Here is a 25,485-nt window from a genome sequence, read left to right as displayed (position 1 = left end):
ACTTGTTATTCTGTGCATCTGCATCAAAGGCCTGCTTAGTCACAAAGTGGTACTCGACTCCCTCCTTCTCGTGGCTCTTTTTGGGCCGTGTGGTGTCTGTGATGGAGGACAGAGAGCCAAAAATGTCATGTGGTTTAAAGGGATAGTTGCAAAATGATGCTGTCTTTTATTCACCCTTATGTTTTGCCAAACATGCATGACATTTCTTTGTGGGGAGCACAAAAAGAAACATCCCAAAGATTGTTTTTCATGCAATTATAATGGGAACCGAATCTTTCAAGCTTCAAAAAGAATGCAAAAGGGCCATAAATATATCATCAAAGTGGTCCATTTGTGTTTTTGCACCCAGTCCTATTTCACTTTCATACACACACATACATATATATATATATATATATATATATATATATATATATATATGAAGAGTTCAGATGCAAAAACCTCTAAGTGCCATCTGAAATTTTCTTCTAGAATGATCATTTTTACGAAGCTCGTATATTTAAGTTCAGTAATTTCACTTAAATGGCAATGAAAAATATCTATGAATTGCCATTTAAGTGAAATTACTGAATTTAAATAAACGAGCTTGATAAAAATGATCATTCTAGAAGAAAATTTCAGATGGCACTTAGAGGTTTTTGCATCTGAACTCTTCATATATAAATATATATATATATATATATAGGCCAGGATATTCTTCCAAAATTTGCATTTTGTTTAATCTGAAGAACAACATGATGGTGAGTGAAAAATTACAATTTTTGGTGATTTAAAATTTCACATAGATCATTTCTAAAGTCTAAAAACACTGAAAAGTTTGAATGTTAATGGTTTGAACTATGAGTGCATAATGTAGCTAGTGTATTTATCAGGAAACTCTTTTCATCCTGAATAGGAAATGAGGCAAGACCTACGGGGCACAGCCACAGCGTAGCGATGGGGATTTTCTGCAATGACCTTTTGCTTCAGCTCATTGATGCGTGCTCCCAGAGAACCTGCGCAAAGATAAGCAGCAAGTTCAAATCAGAGCATTTATAGTAGTCTATGTACTTAGAGTGCAACGTACAAGAAAAAAGTATTTCAGAAGATCACTTAGATCACAGAGACTTTCTGAAGCTGAGTAAAATCATTATTGCCACTAGGGGTCAGTGTATCATCAGAATGTGGGATGCAGTGAACTGTGTTGGCAAACATCTTCCTGATACAGGCAGTGGTTTATGGAAGGAATAGTGTAGCTCCAGCATAGTTTTTAAGGATAAATTCTATGTGCTTAATTATAATACCCGATTTGGTATATTTTCTGGAATTGCTAGGTATGCCGAGTAAGACATACTAGTCATGGTAAAAAAAAGTTAGCTTCCTTGCTCAAGCTGCCAATGGACCCTTTTCACAGACTGTGACGCGTCTCAACATCGTAAATCCTGCAAAGTTTTTTATATTTTCATTTTTTTGAAAATGTATGTACATTTATAACACTTGACTTTGTATTATATTACCATCAAATGACAAGAAACTAGTTAACGCTGCTGTGAGGGTGTTTCTAATACAGCGGCTGTGGGAGTGATGGTAAAATTTGTCTTTCTCTCTTCTGCCTGGCGTTATCACAACATTATCTCTTTTTGAAAGTTGTGAAAACACTACTCGATCATAAATCGATCATAACTCCAGTAAACTATGGAGTGTCGCAAGGATCTGTGTTAGGCCCTCTATTATTCTCAATATATATGCTGCCACTTGGAAATATTATAAGGAAACATGGAATTAGTTTCCATTGTTATGCTGATGACACTCAAATATATATTTCATCACGGCCGGATGAAAACGCTAAATTATCCAAATTGACAGAGTGTGTTAAAGATATAAAAGACTGGATGACGCGTAATTTTCTTTTATTAAATCCAGACAAGACAGAGGTAATACTTATCGGTTCAAAAAACCACCCACAAAACCTCTCACAATACAACTTTAACATAGTAGGATGTCCTGTTACTTTATCCTCTACAGTAAAAGACCTGGGTGTTATACTAGACTGCAACCTGTCTTTTGAAAATCATATTTCATATGTTACAAAAACAGCCTTTTTCCACCTTAGAAACATTGCTAAGCTACGTAACATGCTATCTGTTTCTGATGCAGAAAAGTTAGTTCATGCGTTCATGACCTCGAGACTAGATTACTGTAATGCTTTATTAGCTGGTTGTCCTGCATCCTCAATAAACAAGCTACAGTTAGTCCAAAATGCAGCCGCTAGAGTTCTAACTAGATCAAGAAAATATGATCATATAACACCGATTTTAACATCACTACATTGGTTACCTATAAAGTCCCGTATTAACTACAAGGTATTGCTACTGACTTATAAAGCCCTAAACGGCTTAGCTCCAGTCTATTTAACCGATCTTCTATCGCCCTATAATCCATCGCGCTCTTTAAGATCACTAAATTCGAGGCTTTTGTTCATACCTAGGATATCCAGATCCACCAAAGGAGGGAGAGCATTTTCACATTTAGCTCCAAAACTCTGGAATAGCCTTCCAGATACTGTTCGTTGCTCAGACTCGCTCTCCCAGTTTAAAACTAGATTAAAGACGCATCTCTTCAGCCAGGCATTCATATAATATTTTTAATCTTACAGTTAAATCCGGTCTCTAGTTCAAAAAACGCCAGAGGAGAACTGGCCCCCGACTGAGCCTGGGTTCTCCCAAGGTTTTTTTTTTTTTTCTCCATTAGGTCACCTGATGGAGTTTCAGGTCACCATTAGGTCACTTGATGGAGTTTTTCGGTTCCTTGCCACTGTTGCCTTTGGCTTGCTCAGTTGGGGATATTTTGGGGATATTTAATTTTAATTTTATCAATCAATAAATTCCACTAGAAACAAACCTTGTTGTATTATTTTAATTTAATACTGTGAAGCTGCTTTGATACAATCTGTATTGTGAAAAGCGCTATACAAATATACTTGACTTGACTTGACTACTGTGGTGTTTTTCTTTTGCTATTTGAGCAAATGTGAACACAATAAATATATTTAATGTTTTCTTTCATTCACCGCTATAGAAGTTTACCTAACTATGATGTGTTCTGCTTCTGAGAAACCAGGAAATGTGAATTTATAATTATTTATAATTATGTTTAATAGGACAAAAGGTTGACTGAACTGATAGGCTGTTGTTTACTTTGTAAAATGGTGAGGACTTAGACAACCGCCGTGCCTCCCATTTATATTTAAAGTTGTTTTTTGCAACTCAGTTAATCAGTGGGTAGTTTATTACACCAAAATTAAACATTGCACAATTACACAGAATACAAAACTGTAGTTGAAATATTATGTTTTATATTATCTTACCAATGAGAACTACTAATCGGGGTCTCTCATTGGGCCTCTGCTGATAACGTGTCACTTCTTCATAGGTCAGGAACTCTGTGTCATTCTGGTCAGAAACATTGGCCTCTCCTGAAGAACCACGACGGTCCTTCCGACTTAGACGAAAACTTCTCCTTAAACCGGCTGAGAGAGAGACAGTCACAAAATCAGAAAACATTATTTATTACATGTCTAAGAGAAGAAAGAAAAAACTAATTACAAGACTATTAGTTTTATTTATTTTCACTTCCATTTAAAGTTTGAGGTCAGTAGGAGTTGTAGATGTAGGAGTTATAAAATACAGTAAAAACTACAAAAAGTAATTTATTCTGCCGAATTCTCAGCATCATTACTCAAGGTCTACACATGATCCTTCAGAAATTATTCTAATATGATGATTTGCTGCTCAAGAAACATTTCTTAAAAAACATTTGATAATAATTAATTAATGTTAATTACTTATCACATAATATTTTTGTTAACAGCATTTTTTTTTTTTTTTTTTTTGTATGCATTTAATGCATCCTTGCTGGATAAAAGTATACATTTTTCTAATCCTACTAACCCCAAACCTTTGAATAGTAGTGTATATTTAATGTATTTATAGTTATAATGACAGAATAATGTGAAAGACAATCAAAAGTCTAATCATAGTTCAATTTAATTGATTACTCTATTTACACTCTTTAGAACTCACTCTTTCACTTTGTATAGTAATGATACAGATACAGATAAAATATTGAAAGCAAGCAGTGATTAGCCGTAGTCTGACTCCAATGAAACTCCTGTATCGTAACTCGTAACTCCTATAATCTTCACCCCACCCTCTAGCAGTATTGCTGATGTTATGAAAAATGTTGTTAAGGGTTTTATATTTCAGGACATGGAGGTTAGTGGTGGGAAGATTGAGGACTGTACCTGAGTAAAACTCCCAGGAAAACACCTGGCCACAGGAGGGTGCCACTGCATTACACTTCGAAGAGACTACAATGCGCATTAGACCACCTCACACTTGTGCATAAGCCACACTCTGCCTTCAACAACTGACCCAAAATCAGTTTAGACTTTCACTTCTGAGATCATTTAGAACTGACCGTGAATTCTGTTGAGGTCTACCCCAAAAGTTGGCCTGCTCAAAATCTGCACATTTCATCACAAATCAGCAGGATTTAAATATAGTCAAATGTGCTAAATGTAACAGAGTGCGGCACAACAACAAATTATCAAAAAAATATTTAAGAAACAGTCAGTTTGGAAATAAGGGATAGGCAGAATGTTTTAAATGACAGATATTCGAGTTCTGACAAAATTTACTGGTGCTTTATAATATTCTGTGGAGGCAGATTCCTTGCTGTTAGTAAATCTGACTTCAAAGCCTTCCCACTGTCATCTTTGGCACTTCCCAGTATTTACACTATTAGATTATTGAAATAATTCTAGGTCAGTGGCTAAGGGCTGAGAGTTGCCGTCACGCACATTAGCTATATCACACACTTGACTCAGTGAGTGAGTGCACAGCCAATCGTGCAGGGTGGAATGTGCAGAGTGTCCTATAGAAGGGCAGCAGCCTGACAGTGGTTTTGGAGGGGTGGGGTTTATAGGGATGGAGGACTACATAAAGCAGAAGGCAGCAGAGAGGAATACATTCACATAGAGACCGGGCAAGGGAAAGTACTATACCTGCCAGAGGGGAGGAAGGTAAGGTCATTATTCTCATCTATAGTTTCAATGTAATCTATGATTTGCTCATATTTGAACCAAAGGAAAAGTCTCACTAAGGATGATTTTCGCTTAATGATAGCATAGGTGCCCTACAAGTTGTCATTTAGCTTATCAAACAGTAATATTATGAAATATTTTTACAATTTAAAATAACTGTTTTCTATATGAATATATTTTAAAATGTAATTTTCATCAGCCATTACTTCAGTCACATGCTTCAGTGTCACATGATCCTTCAGAAATCATTCCAGTATGCTGATTTGCTGCTCAGTAAACATTTCTCGTTGTTATCAATGTTAAAAACAGTTGTGCTGCTTAATATTTTTTCAAAAGTTCAAAAGAAATTACAAATTGAAATAGAAATCCGTTATATATAAAGTTATAAGTGGTTTACTGTCATCTTTGATCCATTTCAGTCTTTGCTGAATAAAAGTATTAATTTCTATCAAAATATCTTTACTGACCCCAAACTTTTAAAGGCTAGTGCATATTTAAAGTTACATATTTGTCTATTATTTAATCAGTTACTACTGACATGATCATTAGAAAAGTAAAAAATATATATATATTTGTTCAGTACAATGTTAATTTTGACAGGCAAACAGCAATCCATAACAAATCCTAATGTAGAATTTTTTTTTTTTTTTTTTTTTTTTTTAAAGAGGCGTCTTTGCACTAATTTAAATAATCACATCACATGCTATTTCAGCGTAATTACCACTTGGGAAAAATGAAATAAATTACAGATGATTGGTGAACAATAAGGTTTCTGTGCTGAAAAATTGCACCAGTGTTTCAAATAGCATAGCTACTTATTCGAGCCAACCACAGAAAGTCACATAAATCTAAACTTTGTCAAGCTCATCTTCACAGATCGTAAGAAAGAGACTGGTGTCAGAAAGTGAAGATAGATGAGAAGCTGTCAGCCTGTTGGTCATCCCCATTAACACATAGGCCTATTTATAAAGATTTCTGCATCTGCTACACATTCTGTAAATAGTGTGATAGCCTGTGAATGAAATATCTAACACCATATGAACTGAATATCACTTCTCTTTCATCACTCTCTTAACAGCCCCTCCAATTAGCGTCATTAACTAATGAGACTTGAAACATGTGAGACATGTTTCTATCACTTTTAACTCAGAGGGATGACAAACCTTTCCTCTCTTTATGTGAGCGTTGCAGAGCATGATTTTGCCTAGAGCTATGAATGTTTTACTTGTAAGTCAGAGTGCTGGAGTTCTCAATCCCTCCAAACCCGTTTTAATACCACTCCATCATAGACATTACTGGTTTCAGACAAGGATATCGGTAAAATATAAGTGACATTAAGTGGGGAGTTATTTAAAGTAAAAGACTGACTGTCTGAATTGCATTTAGGTAAAATGGAATTCACATTATTTGGGTCTAAAATTAAACTGAACAAGGTTCCTAACATGTCTATCAAGGTAAGGGATAGTGTAATATCAAACAGAAATAGTGTTAATTATCTTGGCTGTGTCCTTGACAATGATTTGAGTGGTGCAAGTATGGCTATGAAAACTTTAGGTAAGGTTAATGCTAGAACAAAATTTGTTAGTTTTATGGATAAACAAAATTTAAAAGTACTTGCATCATGTTTAGTTCAATGTCATTTTGAGTATGCATGCATTTCTTGGATGTCTGATTTGTCTCGTGTATGGTTGGATAAGTTACAGAAATCGCAAAATAAATTGATACGGTTGGTTTTAGGTTTTAATAGTTTTGCACATGTTGATGTATCACATTTTAGACATCTGGATTGGTTACCTATAGAAAGCAGAGTAGCACATTTTAATCAATAAAAGAGCTCCTACATATTTTAACATATTTCTCTAGGGTAAGTGAGAGACATCTTTATAATACTAGGCAAAGTCTCATGGATATTACATTATATCGCTTTAAAACTATGTATGGTCGTAGGACTTTTGTGGAACTCAATTGTGGAATTGGTTGCCTCTGGAAATCAAAAGTATTTCTAATATGGTTGGTTTTAGTGTGAATGTTAAAAGTTGGTTATTAGATATGTTGTTTTAGTGATGAATTTGTATTAGTGTATTATGAGGATGTTTAATTGTGATTGTAAACTTAGCAAATGTGGAAACCTATTGTAGCCTATTGTAACCTGTCACTATGAGTGAAGTTTGTGCTTTACTTCAAGGACCGCAATGGAAACAAGTTTTTAACTTTATTGTGTTATCCTTGACAAATGAGTGTATTTCACTATTTTTGTCTTATAAATCAAATCAAATCAAATTAAACACTATCATGTGAGCAAGAATTCACCATGGTAAAACCACTGCTTATGTGCTATACGTAATTAAATGACTAAAAATGAATACATTTTATTTTATTGTAAACATATTATTTAAAATGAATGTTAAATTAATTGTATTACTGGAAAGGTGTTAATCAAAATTACAAAATCTTTTGTGAAGAATAATGACAGACAAATTTGACGGGTGAACAATGTTTGTTTCTGCAACGGAATAAAAAAGATAATTGAGATATCACACAATTCTGTTTTTTTTTTCTCAGATTAGCACGTTTAAATCTCGCAGTTATGACTTTTTTCTCTCAATTGCATGTTTATATCTCACAATTCTGGCGTTTTTCTCAGATTAGCACATTTAAATCTCTCAAAAATGACTTTTTGCTCTCAATAGCGAGTTACGAACTCGGAAACAAAGTCTGAATAATGAGAACTTGCTATTGTGAGTTTAAAAAGTCAGAATTTTGACTTTTTTATTTTATTCCATGTTGGAAACAAGTTTGCATCATTTTGCTCACAATGAATGGTACATAAATTGCATAAATGTTATTTTACTTTGCCTACATAATAAATTTTTTACTTTAGTAGAGTTTCTTTCATCGAGCCTATTTACACTTGACCACTTCATGTTTTTTTACTGATCGGATAGCTATCCGATCCCAGTTAAAACTGTTCCATTTACACTTAATTTCCACATAAATATTTCTCTGCAAAAAGAATACAAGTCCGGTCTTCAATTCCCACGCCATATGCAAATAAAAGTAACAGATAAGCTATGTGTAGCAATTTATTTATCATCTGCTGATTTCAAGATCAAAGAGGAGAGAGAGCAGAATCAGCACTAGTGAGAGAATTTAGCATTCACCACTCTTAATGAAGATGACATATGTGTTGAGCTTCAGAATGAGATGCAGAACGTTGAGTTTAATTTGCGGTAGTTTGTGTGTCTGCTTGCTGAAAAGAGATACTCATCTCCAGCGGGCCATATTGAGATGCGTGTTGCAGCGGTGTCGTATCTGGCTACTCCTTTTCCTAACCTACACATTTATTTTTTACCATTTTGGGTCGGAGTGCAATCTGTCTCAAATGCATTTTGAAGGGCATTTACATCTGTTCTTTTCACAATTCGATATCTATCCGATCAGAGGAAACATGAAATGACCATAAACAGGCCCACCACTGAGTAAGGAGCGTGAAATGTAAAACCCGGCAGTGATTACTGAGGAGAAATTGCTGTTGTTCCGCTCCACTCACATACTCTTTCTATTACTATGCAAAATCAAAGGTGTGAAAAAAATAAATAAATTAGCAGCCCGCTTCTCAGTCTCTCTTCCAGAGAAACATCAATGCAGCACCACTGCAAATTGGCTTCTTCACAGTCAAAGATTTGAGAAAGCTAAAATTCCCTTCACGCTGCTAAATACCCAATCCGGCCTCCCCTCATCAAGGCCATAGCTCTTGGCACAGAGACAGGCAGCAATAGATGCTCACTCAGGCAGAAGGTTAGTACATTTCAGATTTAGCAGGCGCTGCCTGGGTACAGGAGAGGGCATGCAGTTTCTCACCTATGTACTGTCCATTGAAATAGCCCTCACAGTCACAGTCTTCTGTAGGGAGGCAAGCAGGGAGAGAGGGAGTGAGCAGAGGAGATCAGGAGAGAAAAGCAGGGCTGCAGAACTACAGTTACACAAGCAGGTTCAACGATTAGGTAGGTAGGTAGGCGGACGGGCGGGCGGGTAGCAGGTGTTTCAGCAGACTGAAATGACGGCTGTGGTCAACCAAGAGGCTTTGTTATTTGCCAAGAAGAAAATGATGGTGTGATATAGAATGTAAATATTAGGATTTGCTTTTGTGGTTGAGTGGGACTCAAAGGAAACAATGGGTGTTTTATAACCTACAAATAATGGAAATGAGGCCCTTAGATTGAAAAAGAGATGAGAAAAGGCGGTAGAGATTTTAAAAAAAGAATGGAATATAACATCACCTGACAGCTATAGACAATCTGTGAAAGAAAACTGGGAATACTTGTAGGTATAATCAGTAATTTTGTGTTTCTGTTGTACTGGTCTAAATGCTATTCATATTGGACTTGTCTTATACTGACACCTAACGGTGTTAATGTAGCATTATGCAAAAGCAAGAGGTGTCAGTTACTGATGCCATTGTAAAAATGTGTTATTTACAGTCATCCAGATTCATTTATTCCATATGCGAAAGTGTTACTGATAAGGTACTTGTATTTGGATGGTTGTGTGATCTCAACATGACCCACAAGAGGGGACTAGCCCCAGGTAAAACATAAAACATGGAAACCCAAAGTGTGTGTGTGTGTGTGTGTGTGTGTGTGTGTGTGTGTGTGTGTGTGTGTGTGTGTGTGTGTGTGTGTGTGTGTGTGTGTGTGTGTGTGTGTGTGTGTGTGTGTGTATACAGTGTAACAGCAGTTGTAGTCTCTCTCCAGGAATTAAATTAGATTAGGTGACAGACTGGCCTAATTTCCTAATCACTGTGGTACCAATATGTGTGTGTTGTGTGAATGTGTGAACTCAGATCTAGAAGACCAACCTTTATCACATCCCTGGTCATCTGGTGTCAGCAGTAAAAGGAAAAGGAAAATATATGATGATGACGAAAGGAGACAAAACTGCAGACTTCATTTACTCTGAATGGGAAAAGATGCTATCCTGGCCCTGGAGTTTATTACATAGAGATTGATCATAAATGGCAACATTCCCACAAAATGCAGGTCAACAGTGAGACCAACACAGAGATGCAGTAATAAAGGAAAAAGCAGAAGAGGATCAGATATAACACACGTAATGAGAGTCTGTGAGTTAGGGGGAGAGAGAGAGAGAGAGAGAGAGAGGGGCATGTTGCTAATCTGCAGATGTGTCTGTTCTCTAATCAGCTTTAGATTAGTGAACATGATCACCTGGCCACTTCACACGAGCAAATTATGCCTCCCGTTAGTCAACACTGATTAATAACTGAAGAAGAATCACTCTGAAATACTCACAGACAGTTTTTTGGGGAGACTTGGAGTTTTGAAGAGTGCCCATTTTTATTCTGAAGGCTAACCGCCTGAGGGGGAAAACCATATGAGGAGAACTTCAAACTGTTGAAAAACATTAAATCCCTTGACAAATATATTTTGTGCCGGTCTGACTTGAGCCATCATATACTATTGAGCAAGATCAAACAAACTCATTGGTGAAAGAAAAAACCCTATTACCAGTATATCCATCCAAAATACACCCTGCTGAGATGAAAGACAAAAAGACAGACTGGGCCATCTCTGTCTAATAATTTAGAATTAATATAATTGATAATTTAATTTGATTTAATTTGTAACTATTACCAATGATGCAGCAGCCAGTGTGGCTGCTGCATCATTGGTAATAGTTACAAATTAAATCAATACTTAGCTATTGAGCAGTTGCTAAATCAGGTGTAAATGGACAGTGTGTCCATTTACACCTGATTTAGCAACTGCTCAATAGCTAAGTACACAACTGTATCTCTTAACACATTACAGTGTTTTAAAAAATGCTTGTAATAATTTAAAATTAAAGTTTTTAAATCACTTCCTGTCTTGTTTCCCCTGTTTTGTGTTCAAGGACTCTTATGTTGAAGTGTATTTTCTGTTCTTATTGTTCCTGTGTTTCACTTCCTGTGTTTTCCTTAGCTCCCTTATTTGTCTCCATAGTTACCCTGGCTATAGTGCTTAATTACCCTCACCTGTCCCTTGTTATCTTGTGTATTTAAACCCCAGTTTTTTTCTAGGCTGTTTCATTGATGTGCTCAGTTCTGATCCTGATATTTTGAGGTAGTTTGTGTCTTTTTTTGTTTTTTGGTTAATAAATAAATTGCATTTGCATTCATTATCCCTTGTTTCTGAGTCTGTTCATCGTTGTAACTATATTTTCAATGTACTAAATAGCAACTTCATCATTGCAAATGAGTAATTACAAATATATTTAAATACAAGTGTACTTACAGTGTACTTACCAAAGAAAGTACTTGGTAATTTAAGATAACTACATGGGTTAAGGTTAGGTTTAGGGGTAGGTTTGGGGTTAGTACCTAGTTATCACCCAGTTATTGCATTTACTATAATAAGTACATAGTATGTACATGGGGAACAGGACAATAAAAGTGCTACCGAATTATATTAAAGTATATTTTGGCTTATGCTGGTAATTTCTGGTTTAGTACCAGTCAAAGTGTGGGACCAGCACAGCCAAGATGTTCACCAGCAAAATTTAGCTGGAGAGAGCAAAAAGTGTTTTGTTTTTTTGTTTTTGAGTGGAGCTCCTAAAATATTTAGCAGTTTCATGCAAACTAAACATCTCTGACTTGTCCCACCTCTCCTGAAACTGTTTGGATGGGATGAGTCCTGCACGCAGGCTGCAATCTCCCACTCTCTTGGCCTGCCACCACGTATGATCATCCTGACTGACCACCTGCAGGACGTCGCCTCGTGTAAACGGAAGCCCTGCCTCCTGACACGGTGTGGCTTTGTCCTCCAATGGAGTGTAATCAAACAGTGCCCGCATGTAGACCTGAAGAAGACACACCGTACAAACAAGATACAAACTCAATGGACAAAAAAAAAAAAAAAAATTGGAGAGATGCTGGGCTGATTACTGCTAAATTACTAGGTTTTATGCTATTTTTATAGTCAATCACCTTGCTTTCTTTCAGCCTGTCCTCCTCTTTGATCGCTGGGATGATCTTCAATGTGATAGAGCCTTGTGATTGAGACTAAGAAAGAAAAAACTGCTCAAATGATTGTGTTTTGACAATAAACGGGAATGATTAAGGTGATTATTTTATATTAAACAGGTAAATCAAATCAAGTACATGATATGCCAATTAATTCATTTAATTATTCACAATTAATTACAATATTTGCTGAGAAAACCCCCAAAATTAAAATAATATAATTTTGTTATTAAAGGTAATGGTACACTATGTAACTTTTGGCCTTCTAGCAGTTAAAAAACAAAACTGCATGAATTTTGCGGCACAACATTGTTTTGGTTGTGCCTCGGCTCTGTGTGACTGTGTAGATGAATATGGTTCTTACTCATAACTAAAAAGAGAGAGAGAGATTATCATAATCATAAAACATTCACTACTAGGCTTATGAAATATAACTGGTTTAAATGGAAAGGATCTTAAGCTGACTATCTGAAGACGTTACTGTAGCTATACCATTAATAGACACGGTACTTCCTTGAAAATAAATTCCAGCACAGCACTACAACAACCAAAGTGAAATGACCCTTCACAATAGATAATGCCACTGAACTCTGTTAGAGAGCTACATATGGCAATTTATCTGTTCAATAAAATACCTTTCTCACCTGTTGTGTAATAAAAACACCACCTATGCGCCGCATTTACTACATTTTAAATCCCTCAATTCTTGCCATCTCCAAAAATCCAAGCCAATGTTGATTCTTGTTTTATTACGAGCTCTGTCTTGTTCTCTTTTTGCCTGCAGACTCTCCTCTGTTCAGTGTTTTTTTTAAACGGGTGGAGGTTTGAGGTTTAGCTGCTCCATGTTAACCTTTCTCACTTATCGTGACAACTAACCTATGCCACTCCCACACCATACACGCTTCAAAATAGCAACTTTTCTCTATTAATATAATACGGATATGACGAGACACGCACGGGCGAGTGACGTAATTATGTACGCAATTTCCCATGAAAACCATCCCGCTAAGTCTAAAATATAAACACAAATAATAGGCTTAACATAGTGAATCAGAGTAAGACATCATTCCTTCTTCCTCGCTTTGGAAGAAGGAATGATGATGTATGGACTCATTATTAAAATTCTGTACATTTTGACAAGCAGCAACCTTCCTGTCTCTCTCTTGAAACCAACACGGAAGTGACTTAAACTGCAATTCATCGACTGACTGGCAGAGACAGGCTGCAAAAGAGAGTCAATCCCATGTTAATATGCCCAACTTTACAGCAGAACAAAATGTGTTTACAGCCTGGTGCAAAAAGTGGTTTTGGTCTATATAGCTAATTTTGCCCTTCATTACAACTGTTATTTTTTTATTTACATTTTTTTGTTGTTGTTATAACTCATCCATTTAAATTATATTAAGCCTTAAAGTTCTGCATAATTAAGGGCGTGGCCACTTGAGTGACAGGTGGATTGTCGCTGCTGTCACTACTAGCCATTTGTCTGCTCTCTGTTAGCCGTCACATCACCTCAGCTACAAAACCTACAGGGGACGTCAACGGACAATACGTCAATATTTATTCTGAACAAAAAAAAAGTTACATAGTGTACTTTTAATAATATAATTATACTACATGAGACAATTACATTAAAATTGTGGCATGCAAATGCATTAAATAGGCAATAAATGGCTTTACAAAGTAATATATTGTATGGACGCATTATATATATATATATTGTTTTATGTTCAGCAGAAGAAGGTATGTTCAGCAGTCATACAGGTTTGACAACATAAAGGTGAGAAATTGTGTGAAAGGTGAAATTATGACAATTTTTTTTGCATTTTTGGGTGAACTATCCCTTTAAGATATTGTGTCAAGCTTGAAATGCTTTGATGATAGAAAAATATCTTGAAACAGAAGCATTTGTTCATTTTGTGCTAATGTGTTTAATTGTTTTGTTTGTTTTTTATCATAATTAATCATGCCAAATTAATGTGAAGGAAGTCAGGAGGTCTTCCTTACCAGTAGTTGACTGATCTCATCTGGTCTCTTGTGCATTACAGAGCTGCCGTTGACTTCTCTCAGTTCATCACCGACATGCACTAGACCTGTGGAGAGAGGAAGGATACCTGATTTACAGACTCACTACTACATGTTCAAGCTGCACCCGCGGTGTTTGATCCACAATACACTTTATAGGCATAGTTAAATGAATTTTTAATGACCAAGATCATTCCCACCACACACACACAGCATATATGGGTTATATTCCCATGGCAACAGCTGTGGTCAGGTGGTTAGTGAGTCTGTTTGATTCGGTTGATTGGGTCTCAGGAGACCCTCCTTGACCACCACAGATGGGCCATTGCAGCAGACGCATGTGCCCATCACAGAGGTGAAAATAACAAGCATATCTCAGTAAAGGTGCAGGGATATTCAGAAACTTCAATGGTTTTAGTGATGAATACAGAACCTTTGAAGACTGCAATGGTTTTCCATTGATATAATGGAATGGTAATTAAAACAAAAGATAAAACACATTTCAGGAGTATATTTGGTAAAATAGCTTTGCATCATGATTATTATGGAATCCAGCATGGAGTAAAATGAGACCTCTAGATTAAAGACAAATTCTTTGAAGTGTCACTCACCACTCCTGTCTGCAGCCCCGCCCTTCATGATCCGAGCCACAATCACGGCCCCGGTGGACTCGTCCCGCCGGATAGTGGCACCCTGAGAGACAGAGAAACACCAAACAACAATCACATAAATATTGATGCTGCTGACAGATCCTGAGCAATTTATCTCTTAAAAAAAAATTCATATTCAGTGATCTCAAATAGTCTATTTGGACTTTTTTTAGTCACACTTACAGTGCATACATTTTCTTGCATCATTTGCTTTCTTATGTGTTGTTCAAGTCAGTGTTATTGTTTGTTAGCTAAAACTAACACTATTAAAAACCATTTTCCATATGAAATGAAAATATGAAATAAATAAATAAATATAAATATAAATGAAATGATATGATAAATGAAATACATATTTTAGATGAAAAACTTGTAGAACAAACATTAATTAAAAATGTTACCTTGGCAACTAACCAAAATAAATTACGTTTAAGTACTAAAATACTAAAAATAAATTCAAATAAAAATGAAATCAAATAGAAATAAATAAAAACTAATAAAAATGACAAAAGCATATAATTATTTAGTTTTACATTACTAAAACTTAAACTAAAATTTAGTGTGTGTGTGTGTGTGTGTGTACTGTATATATATATACACTCACCTAAAGGATTATTAGGAACACCATACTAATACTGTGTTTGACCCCCTTTCGCCTTCAGAACTGCATTAATTCTACGTGGCATTGATTCAACAAGGTGCTGAAAGCATTCTTTAGAAATGTTGGCCCATATGGATAGGATAGCATCTTGAAGTTGATGGAGATTTGTGGGATGCACATCCAGGGCACGAAGTTCCCGTTCCACCACATCCCAAAGATGCTCTATTGGGTTGAGATCTGGTGACTGTGGGGGCCATTTTAGTACAGTGAACTCATTGTCATGTTCAAGAAACCGATTTGAAATGATTCGAGCTTTGTGACATGGTGCATTATCCTGCTGGAAGTAGCCATCAGAGGATGGGTACATGGTGGTCATAAAGGGATGGACATGGTCAGAAACAATGCTCAGGTAGGCCGTGGCATTTAAACGATGCCCAATTGGCACTAAGGGGCCTAAAGTGTGCCAAGAAAACATCCCCCACACCATTACACCACCACCACCAGCCTGCACAGTGGTAACAAGGCATGATGGATCCATGTTCTCATTCTGTTTACGCCAAATTCTACATCTGAATGTCTCAACAGAAATCGAGACTCATCAGACTAGGCAACATTTTTCCAGTCTTCAACTGTCCAATTTTGGTGAGCTCGTGCAAATTGTAGCCTCTTTTTCCTATTTGTAGTGGAGATGAGTGGTACCCGGTGGGGTCTTCTGCTGTTGTAGCCCATCCGCCTCAAGGTTGTGCGTGTTGTGGCTTCACAAATGCTTTGCTGCATACCTCGGTTGTAACGAGTGGTTATTTCAGTCAAAGTTGCTCTTCTATCAGCTTGAATCAGTCGGCCCATTCTCCTCTGACCTCTAGCATCAACAAGGCATTTGCGCCCACAGGACTGCCGCATACTGGATGTTTTTCCCTTTTCACACCATTCTTTGTAAACCCTAGAAATGGTTGTGTGTGAAAATCCCAGTAACTGAGCAGATTGTGAAATACTCAGACCGGCCCGTCTGGCACCAACAACCATGCCACGCTCAAAATTGCTTAAATCACCTTTCTTTCCCATTCGGACATTCAGTTTGGAGTTCAGGAGATTGTCTTGACCAGGACCGCACCCCTAAATGCATTGAAGCAACTGCCATGTGATTGGTTGATTAGATAATTGCATTAATGAGAAATTGAACAGGTGTTCCTAATAATCCTTTAGGTGAGTGTATATATATATATATATATATATATATATATATATATATATATATATATATACATACATACACACACATATATTATGTAAACAAAGACCTTTACGTTAGATGCGAATAATCGCGATGAGTCAATTTGACAGCACTACTAGTATGTAAATAATACTAAAAACACACAGATTCAAGTGTCCTAATATTTTCATGGTCACTGTATTTGTACAACTGGCATTGTTTCTTTCTCTCACCAGTGGCTCTTTGTTTTTGACAAGGCGGACGATCTTGACAGAGTCCTCATCTAGTTCATCCTCAAAGTCATCGGGAAGAGGAGGCAGCACAGGGTCAAAGTTCTTCTGCGCCACCGTGTCATGAACTGACAAAACTGCCTAACAAGCAGGGGGGATATGAACAACTACATTTTGTTTCTGGCCAACCGTGTTAACGAAGATCTAACAATGAAGGTGTTGTTTGTACCTTGAGATGAGGTGATGTCAGCAAATGTAGCAGTTCTTTTTCCTCAACACTCATCGGTCCACTTTGCAACTCTTCTGCCACCTGCCAATCAATAAGGGTGGACCGTGATCAAAGCATTTAGCAAGCTAGCTTTCTTTAAAGGAACACTCCACCGTTTTTTGAAATAGGGCTTATTCCCCTTCTTTCCTAAAGTTAGATAGGTGGGCAAATGCATTTTTGTCTCAGTGCATGCATTGTTTTAGTTTGACAGGGTCGGCGCGAGCTTAGCTTAGCATAATGAATGGAATCCTTTGTTGCCAGCTAGCATGTCCTGAGTAAAAGTAATATAAAAAAAAAAAAAAAAAAAACACCTAATTACTTCTTGTGGCCTGCGTATTCACAACAAGTACAAATAGTGATGCAGATTAACACTAGGCGATTTCCTAGGCAGATATTGACTTGGGACTATATTAGGGGGAAGCACAGGCGAAGCACTGCTACTAGATATCACTGCAGAGATATCACGCCCAAGTAGCAGTGCTTCGCCTGTGCTTCCCCCTAATATAGTTCTTAATATATAAGTCAATATCTGCCTAGGAAATCGCCTAGTGTTAATCTGCATCGCTATTTGTACTCGTTGTGAATACGCAGGCCACAAGAAGTAATTAGGTGGGTTTTTTTATTTTTTTATATTACTTTTACTCAGGACATGCTAGCTGGCAACAAAGGATTCCATTCATTATGCTAAGCTAAGCTAGCACCCGACCCTGTCAAACTAAAACAATGCATGCACTGAGACAAAAATGCATTTGCCCACCTATCTAAATGTAGGAAAGAAGATGAATAAGCCTTATTTCAAAAAACGGTGGAGTGTTCCTTTAAAATAGTCTTCTAATTTCTTATATTTATTTAGCCAACTTCTAGGGACATTTTTGAGCAAATTTGTCCTCAGATTATGGATACAAATTATTATACAATTTAATTTACTTTCTCAAGTAAGTGTAACAGAAAGCTGCTGTGTCAAGCATTTTAGTGTTCCCTTATTCCCCCCAGATACCATTAAACTCTAGTCTCATATATTATTGTAAAAGGCCATTAATCTTGCCTGAGGTGAGGTGATATGACAGACTGCAGCACTTACATCCTCTGCCAGAGTGGAGGCACTGTGGAGAACTGGGGTGGGGCTCTGCCTTTCGTACTGACGCAACTTCTCATGGATCTAAAAAAGACAAGCACAATGCACATGTACACAGAGCTGGAGAAGATTGGTATCTTACACATTTGCTGCCATACCTTAAAAATAAGCTAAGGTAAATAACGCATGCAGTGAAAAATGCATAACATATGATGCTGCAAGTGAATTCAATGCTAAACCTACACACCTTCATCAGGTAGCTGAGACTTCTCTCACTGAAGACATCCTTGAGGAAGACCATGTCCTCTTTGTGATTGGCATCTGGACGCAGCTGTGAGGTCAGCAGGGCAAGGGTCTCATGCAACCCTACATGTAAACAGAGGTCACTTGCGTCATTGTGACTGTACGTGTGTTTAAGATGTTTACATTTGTGCAGCTCACCTGCTCCTGCAGAGAGGACTGGCATGGCTTCTTTCATCGATAAGGAAGGGGTTGACCTAAAAAAAGAGGTAACCATTATAGAAGTATGGCTATGGACCCCACAATCCTGACTCCTGACAGTGTTTTCAAAATCAATCGTTTTCATTGTAGTTTTTAGTTTACGATAAAGGGCTTGGCAAAAAGTAAACATTTGCGACACTAACTTTAAGTGTAGTCAGATATCATCTTCCGTGACGTTGCTAAATTACATCTTGAGCGTCCGCGGTTTTTAATATTTTTTACTTTACTGCACGATTCGCGAACAAATGACTCATTAACTCTTATGAACCGGTTCTTTTTAACGAAGTAGTGAATCGTTCAGAGCTGTAAATTAGTTCACAATTGACTCCCTCGCTGAACCTCAAGTATTTTTTTCGGTCCAGTTGAAAGAGGATGTACGTTATCCTATGTGAGTCTACTATGAGGTGTAGTTAAATACATCATTGTATAACCGATTTTTGTTGCAATAAATTAGTAAAATATATTCTAGAACTAGAAAAAAACCCTGCTTATAGCTAATAGCTGAAAATAAATCATAAAAGTGGTTTATTTTGTTTAAAAATGTATGAGGTGGCAAGGTGGGCCTTTTCGCCCACACACAAAAGGCACAATGTATTGATACTTTAGCAAAACTATTTTTTTAATAATGTATTAATAAAGTTAATACTTGTTCAAAACAATCACTTTAGCAAAGTTTGTTCTATTTTCTGTTTATTTTAATAAATATTTTTGTTCAATAAATATACTGTCATTAAAATATGTTAAGATAAATATATTTTTTAAAAATACAGAAACAAAATTATTTAAAAAAATAAAGATTCTGAAAGCATTGAAGTAGATCCCATAATTATTTAATATAGATTTACTATAAATGATAGTAACATGATACGATTAATATCATATTTTTAAATATGATGATTAAAATAATTTTTTTTCCAATCACTGTTGACCAGGAACAAACTCACAAGGTGACGGGACTGTGACACAAAGAGTCCTTTTTATAATAACCCTGTTTAATTTTTCTTTGTTTTATCTCTAATTTACAAAATCATATTTTCAATGTATGATATTTTCAATGTATGATTCATCTACCATCTATCTCTCTTATTGGTGTCTTCAAGGCTCTAGAAATCTGTTTAAATACCTGCAGTGGATCGGTACATCAATATCCCATCACTTTTAAGCTTGCAACTTATATTTCATATAGTTCTACTGAGTGTGCATTGCCTTGATAAGATTAATGGATATTCATCCATGATAAAGTGCTAGAATAGAGGAGAGAGAGTGACTGGAAGAGTGGAGTGATGCTCTTCTGTGGGTGCCGAGAGGCCGCAGCAGGAACACAAAGCTCAGAGTGCTGCCACTACTTCCTCTTTTACACTCTTTCTCCCTCACAAACACTCTCCCAGAGCAATTCAGACGTGCCATACTTTCAGAGTGCATGCCCAGTGAAACAGAAATAGCAATTCCACAAGCACTGATCCGTCTAGAAAAGAGACGAGAGACAAAAAATAGAAACTCTACTGCAGTTTTTCTTCCTCGTAACACTCAGCATAAGGGGTGTTGTAACATGGGGTGAGCTTTATCAGTTCAACCAGTTAGACTGTGCTCTATGCTTAGACTGAGAGTCTAGAATGAATTCTGGTGTAGATGGACATGTCAAGACTGAGGAGTGTGTTCATTGTATATAACCAAGCCACTAATCCTACAGATTTGATGGCAATAATTAGATGAACATCTGTGACTATTCCATATAGTGACACACAATATAACATCATATGCACTTCCTGGTTTGTCTGTGAAAAAAAAAAAAAAACACTTGCATCCAACAAGCCATACAGTATGTGAATGCACAGTAATATGGCAAATCACAGATGGATTTTAAAAAAAAAACTAAAACAAAAGAGGGGCTGATAGATGGCTGCTGGCACTATAATACCATAAAGCAACATTCAATTCTCAGCAATATCAGGAGAGTGAATGTGAGATATAAACTAATAATCCAATCATGACTACCACAGATAGGAATCCACAATCACTTTTGCTCTAAAGGATGATGTCATTCCCACTTTATGCTGTTCTGGTAATGATGTAATTGGCAAAAGAGCTTTGTGGAAGCAATACACAGGGGAAGGAGGTGTGTGTGTGTGTACTTGTACATCTTTGTGAGGACCAGTTTCAGTTTTAGACCATTGGAGTGAGGACAAAGAGAGTAAAGTGAGGACATTTTGGCCGGTCCTCACTTTCTGAGACCCCTTTAAAGGCCTGTTTGAGGGTCAAGACTTGGTTTTAGGGATAAGGTTATAATTAGGTTAAGGGTAGGTTTAGGGTAAGGGTTCGGTTTAGGCACTTAGTTGAGATGGGTAAGGTTAGGGTAAGCGGCTAGAGATTGCATTGTGTCAATGAATGGCCTCATAAAGATAGATGTACAAGAATGTGTGTGTGTGTGTGTGTGTGTGTGTGTGTGTGTGTGTGTGTGTGTGTGTGTGTGTGTGTGTGTGTGTGTGTGTGTGTGTGTGTTGGTACAAACAGCACAACAAAGCTAGTATTGAGAAAAAAAAGGGGGTTTGTTGTTAGAAACTTTAAATAAAAAGTATATAGTCTATCATCAAATGAATACCAGTAAAGTATTAATTTCTTAAATAAAAAAAAATCTTACTGGCCCCTAATGGTAGTATATAATTAAGCATAGCTGTAATACATTTCTTACTGTATTTTATCAAGAATAATATCTGCTTATGTATAAGTGTAATGTTTGTGTTGTATGACTTGTTCATAAACCTAAAAAGATAAATATAAGTTTTGGCATAAATGCATGAACACGTCATTATGTGTGCTATTTCTGTCTGGAACAGCTTAGAGCCATTTTCGTGTTTTTGGCTTGGATGTAAAAAAGACACACACAAGCACACACACACACACACACACACACACACACACACACACACAAACTCTCAAAGACCTCTCTGCAACCTTATTGGCTTTAGAGGTCTGTTTAGGTCACACAGTCTTCAGCAGATAGTACATCTGTTTGGCCTTCCTAATTCTCACGGATGTGTGCTGAATTTCAGAACATCAAATCCAGTCTGGTTGTTAAAAAACTTTTAAGGATGTATAAAGCACATGTAATGTAGTTAAGTGAATGGTACTGTCTGTCTGCTATCTGGAGGATATTCAAGGGAACCAGAGCAAAATATCTGACCTAGGGAAGCTTCTGTTTTTACCAGCCACCTGCACAGGGTAGGAATAGGATTCAACATTTTAAAATTTGAATTAAAAAAAATATATTTTCATTACATTTCAATGTCTTTTTATTCTTTCATTGTAATTAACAAACTTTAAATGGGAATGTTGTAATTTTCTCAATGTAAAATACATTCCCTATTTTACACCGTAGGTTAACATCCCTGAAAAGTGAAACACGGGCTCTGTTGCACCATCAAACAATTAGTCATTGAGCAGTTTGATATGTCAATTTCTTGCTCAACCAATGGTTTGAGTTTGGGGCGGGACATCCTGTTTTTTAAACGATGTCAGACAATTAGTTTAGCAATACACTAGCATGAGCTAACACACTAAAGCTACAAAACTTTGAATTTAATTTCAGTGATTGTGCCTGGTGACTGATGGGAAGCTTATTAACAATAATCATAATGAATTGTTTGCTTACACAGCTGAAAGCTGGATGGTGTCTGCTGTCTAAGGGCAGGTGGGAGACTGCTCCTTTAAACTGGTATAATGGTGGAGGGATGTTGATCAGGTTATCGAAATAGATAGGTTTTCACAGACAGAGATAAAAGCATGTACATGATTGTTAGAGGAGTTTTTATATCCCTTAGGATGAATTTTGATCTGTGCTGGTGATGAATCTGGGAAGGCAAAGTGAGGTCTGAGATAAAGCATCACATTTTGACCTGGACAATTTAAGATACAAATAAAAAACATCCTTTAAAAAACACTGAGTATATAGTATTACTAAATGATATGTAGAACAGTAGTTCTTAGCCTCCCCATTGTCCAACGCAATATTTGAATATTCAATATTTCCTCTTGTATTATGATTATGCTGCTTGTTATCATTGGGTGTAATGTGTTACTAAGTAATTAATTACTGTAATTTATTTACTTTTTTCTTGAAAAATTAACGTAAAGGATTGCGCTTCATTTTTCTGGAATTGAATTAGTTACTTCTGATGTAATTGCATTAAATACTGTATTATAGAACAATTCTTTATAAAAACAATAGTGGATTTAACTGACAAAATGTATGTTTTTAATGTAAACTTCTCCCTTTAAATACTTTGGTCAGCTCAATAATAACTTATACAATTTTATATTATGTATTTGAAAGAATTAAAAGAGCAGTTTCATGTCTATCCTTGTATTGTTCAACTGGTCGAGGCTGATGTGGGATTTAGAAAGTAATTAGTGATAAGTAATGCAATAATTTATTAGAGTAATATGTGATTAATTACTTATACTTAACTTTTTTATGAACAGAAACTGTGAGTGTTGTTATTAAGGGGAACATAAATTTGATTTGTTTTTAGCATTTAAACTATAAGGATTCATTATTTTAATATAATTGAATCGTTTTAAGTCATCTTGTGCTCATCCTTGCTCAGAACCACTGATATTATGCCAACAACTGAGTCCTTATTCTTAAAGTCTTTAGGGCCTCTGAAGATGGTCCATGTTTATGACAAATAGGGGAAGATTTCATAGTGCCAAAAGGGATTCATGAATAATAATCTGACCCTAGGGGTGAAAGGTCAGCCATCACAACAGAAGCTCCTTTTGTTAGAGATTAAAAACACAGAGAGACATTAGTTTGAATGTTTTCCTGGACCATCTTCAAATATTTCAATCATCTGAGAGGAATATAAGTTGTCTGGAGGCTGTACTCATGTTAAGACTCGTTATTTTGCAAGAGCAAATTCATTATTAGTTCAATTGCCTGTTGGCATGAACCAAACTGAAATATGTACCGTTCTGACACAAATAGTGGTTCTTTAACCCTGAAACAGATCCAGACCATTAGAATTCAACTCGCAGTGACCTAATTCTGTTTTTGTTGCACTACCATGTGCAACACATAAAGGAACGCATGCACTTTGGACAAACAATGAACATAGATCTATGGACAATTACAATCAATAATGGAAACAGGTGTGCACGTTTTCCTCAGCAGTGTTGAGAAAGCATCAGTACTTTCTCTTTCTCTCACTCTCTCTCTCTCTCTCCATCACAGTCTTTCTCTTCCTCTCTCTCTTCCTTCATCTGCAGTGCAGTGCTGATTTGCACATATGCCATATGATTGGCTCAGAGAGAGAGAAAAAAAGCCCCTCTAGAGGAGATAATCACCAAAACACACATAAAATCGCACGCATGATCTCGTGCAGTGCATGCTGGGTCTTGCTTCGTGTTTAGCTCCGGTATAATGAAGCAAATGAACGTAACAAAAAAGGAGCAGCCTACCTCTGGCTCCGTCTTCCCCTCTGTTTTCTGTGTCTCTGGATCTGTCGTTCCCAGAAGATTGCCTTACTGATCCTTTCGCTGTGACTCTTCCTCCGGCTGCCGCCCCTGCCGTCTGTCGCTTCTCTTTCTGTCTCTCTCTTCCACACACATACATAGACCCCCTCCCCTTTCCATCCTCCCTCCTCTCCTATCTCCTCCCCTTCTCTCCTCCGTTCATCCAGCACTGTATCCTCCAGCTAGTCTCTCTCTCTCTCTCTCTCTCTCTGCTGTCATTATGTCACCAGAGACAGAAGCAGGTGGGCGTTGTAAGACACGCAGTGGGCATCTCTCCCCCCTCCCATTCACCCTCTGTGTCTTTTTTCTCTTTAGATTATTGTGTTCACTTGAGCAGCTCTGAAAGCCTAAGCACTCATTCACTCACAGTCAGATGGAAGAGAGAGAGAGAGAAAAGAGGCTCTCCCCATCCCCCCTTTCTCTATTCCACAGGCATGCAGCATGCTTATGTTTTGTGCATGTGAGATTGTTGCTGTTTCTTTGTTGTAGGCTACATATAGATGGATTATTCCAGGCAGAGCTTAGAGGTCTGTGGGTTTCATTGCACGTACAGTAGGGTTCAGAATATGAGACCACATATATTTTTTCCCAATTAAACCTGGATGTGAACAGAAACTTTTAGAATTCTGATCATGTTAGATAATAAATAAATAAATACAATACAATATGATTCTTCGCTGTTTGGGTCATGAATCAAAACAGTAAATTTGTGACATTTATCATTCTTATCAACTTCAACTTTGGACAGATACCTTTTTTCGTTTATGTCTTTTAAACTGTCTAACTTGTTTTAACTGATTTGTCAGAGACAGTAACTGATGATATGATTTATTATAAAAAATGCGTAATTAAAAAAAAATGATATTCTAATTTATGATAACATTTGTATTAAATTAAAAACTGGTCATTTTAAATGATAACATTTGTTTTAAAAAAAATCTATGGGTAATATAATTTGTAATGAAAATGTATTACATTAAAAACTGCTATTTGTAATGAAACATTTTCACTCAGGACATTATTATTATTATTAAATATATAATTCTTGCAGTGAAACGTGTAATGAAAAATGTTAAATACAATTAAAAAGAAATTAAAATAACAATTTTCACAAGTAGTCTTTTACATACAGTATGTTCAAGCTAAGGTGTGTTTAATTAAAATAAGCCATTAGAACAACATCAACATGCTAAATTCCAAATCTCACTAAATAGAAGATTAAAGACTTGCAGGTTATATACTTGCTCTTATTTTAATAACAGGCTCATAGGTTCAAACCTATAGTGTGTGTTTTTGATAGGGCCATGTGGTAA

At 36.5% G+C, this 25,485-nt stretch overlaps 1 protein-coding gene across 2 annotated transcripts in view; it reads right to left on the bottom strand.

The window, feature by feature from the left end:
* Positions 1 to 24,500, bottom strand: part of mpp3a (MAGUK p55 scaffold protein 3a) — a 29,727-nt gene extending 5,227 nt beyond the window's left edge. Inside the window, exons 1-17 of one of the 2 annotated variants that reach the window (XM_079873002.1) lie at positions 24,119 to 24,500; positions 18,602 to 18,657; positions 18,408 to 18,526; positions 18,167 to 18,244; positions 17,047 to 17,127; positions 16,821 to 16,958; positions 14,738 to 14,819; positions 14,109 to 14,194; positions 12,066 to 12,140; positions 11,742 to 11,938; positions 10,393 to 10,457; positions 9,942 to 9,962; positions 8,945 to 8,986; positions 4,283 to 4,348; positions 3,347 to 3,508; positions 915 to 995; positions 3 to 96 (exon numbers count right to left, since the gene is read on the bottom strand). In XM_079873002.1, coding sequence (XP_079729128.1) covers positions 3 to 96; positions 915 to 995; positions 3,347 to 3,508; positions 4,283 to 4,348; positions 8,945 to 8,986; positions 9,942 to 9,962; positions 10,393 to 10,457; positions 11,742 to 11,938; positions 12,066 to 12,140; positions 14,109 to 14,194; positions 14,738 to 14,819; positions 16,821 to 16,958; positions 17,047 to 17,127; positions 18,167 to 18,244; positions 18,408 to 18,526; positions 18,602 to 18,638 — 1,424 coding nt within the window. In that variant the 5' untranslated portion in view covers positions 18,639 to 18,657; positions 24,119 to 24,500. The remainder of the gene's footprint in view (positions 1 to 2; positions 97 to 914; positions 996 to 3,346; positions 3,509 to 4,282; positions 4,349 to 8,944; positions 8,987 to 9,941; positions 9,963 to 10,392; positions 10,458 to 11,741; positions 11,939 to 12,065; positions 12,141 to 14,108; positions 14,195 to 14,737; positions 14,820 to 16,820; positions 16,959 to 17,046; positions 17,128 to 18,166; positions 18,245 to 18,407; positions 18,527 to 18,601; positions 18,658 to 24,118) is intronic. The other variant, XM_079873003.1, reaches the window with a different exon arrangement.
* Positions 24,501 to 25,485: the final 985 nt, after the last annotated feature.

This window comes from Squalius cephalus (genome assembly GCF_949319135.1).
Source record: "Squalius cephalus genome assembly, chromosome: 1".
Classification (NCBI taxonomy): Eukaryota; Metazoa; Chordata; class Actinopteri; order Cypriniformes; family Leuciscidae; genus Squalius; species Squalius cephalus.
This window is presented reverse-complemented; position numbering and strand designations above follow the sequence as displayed.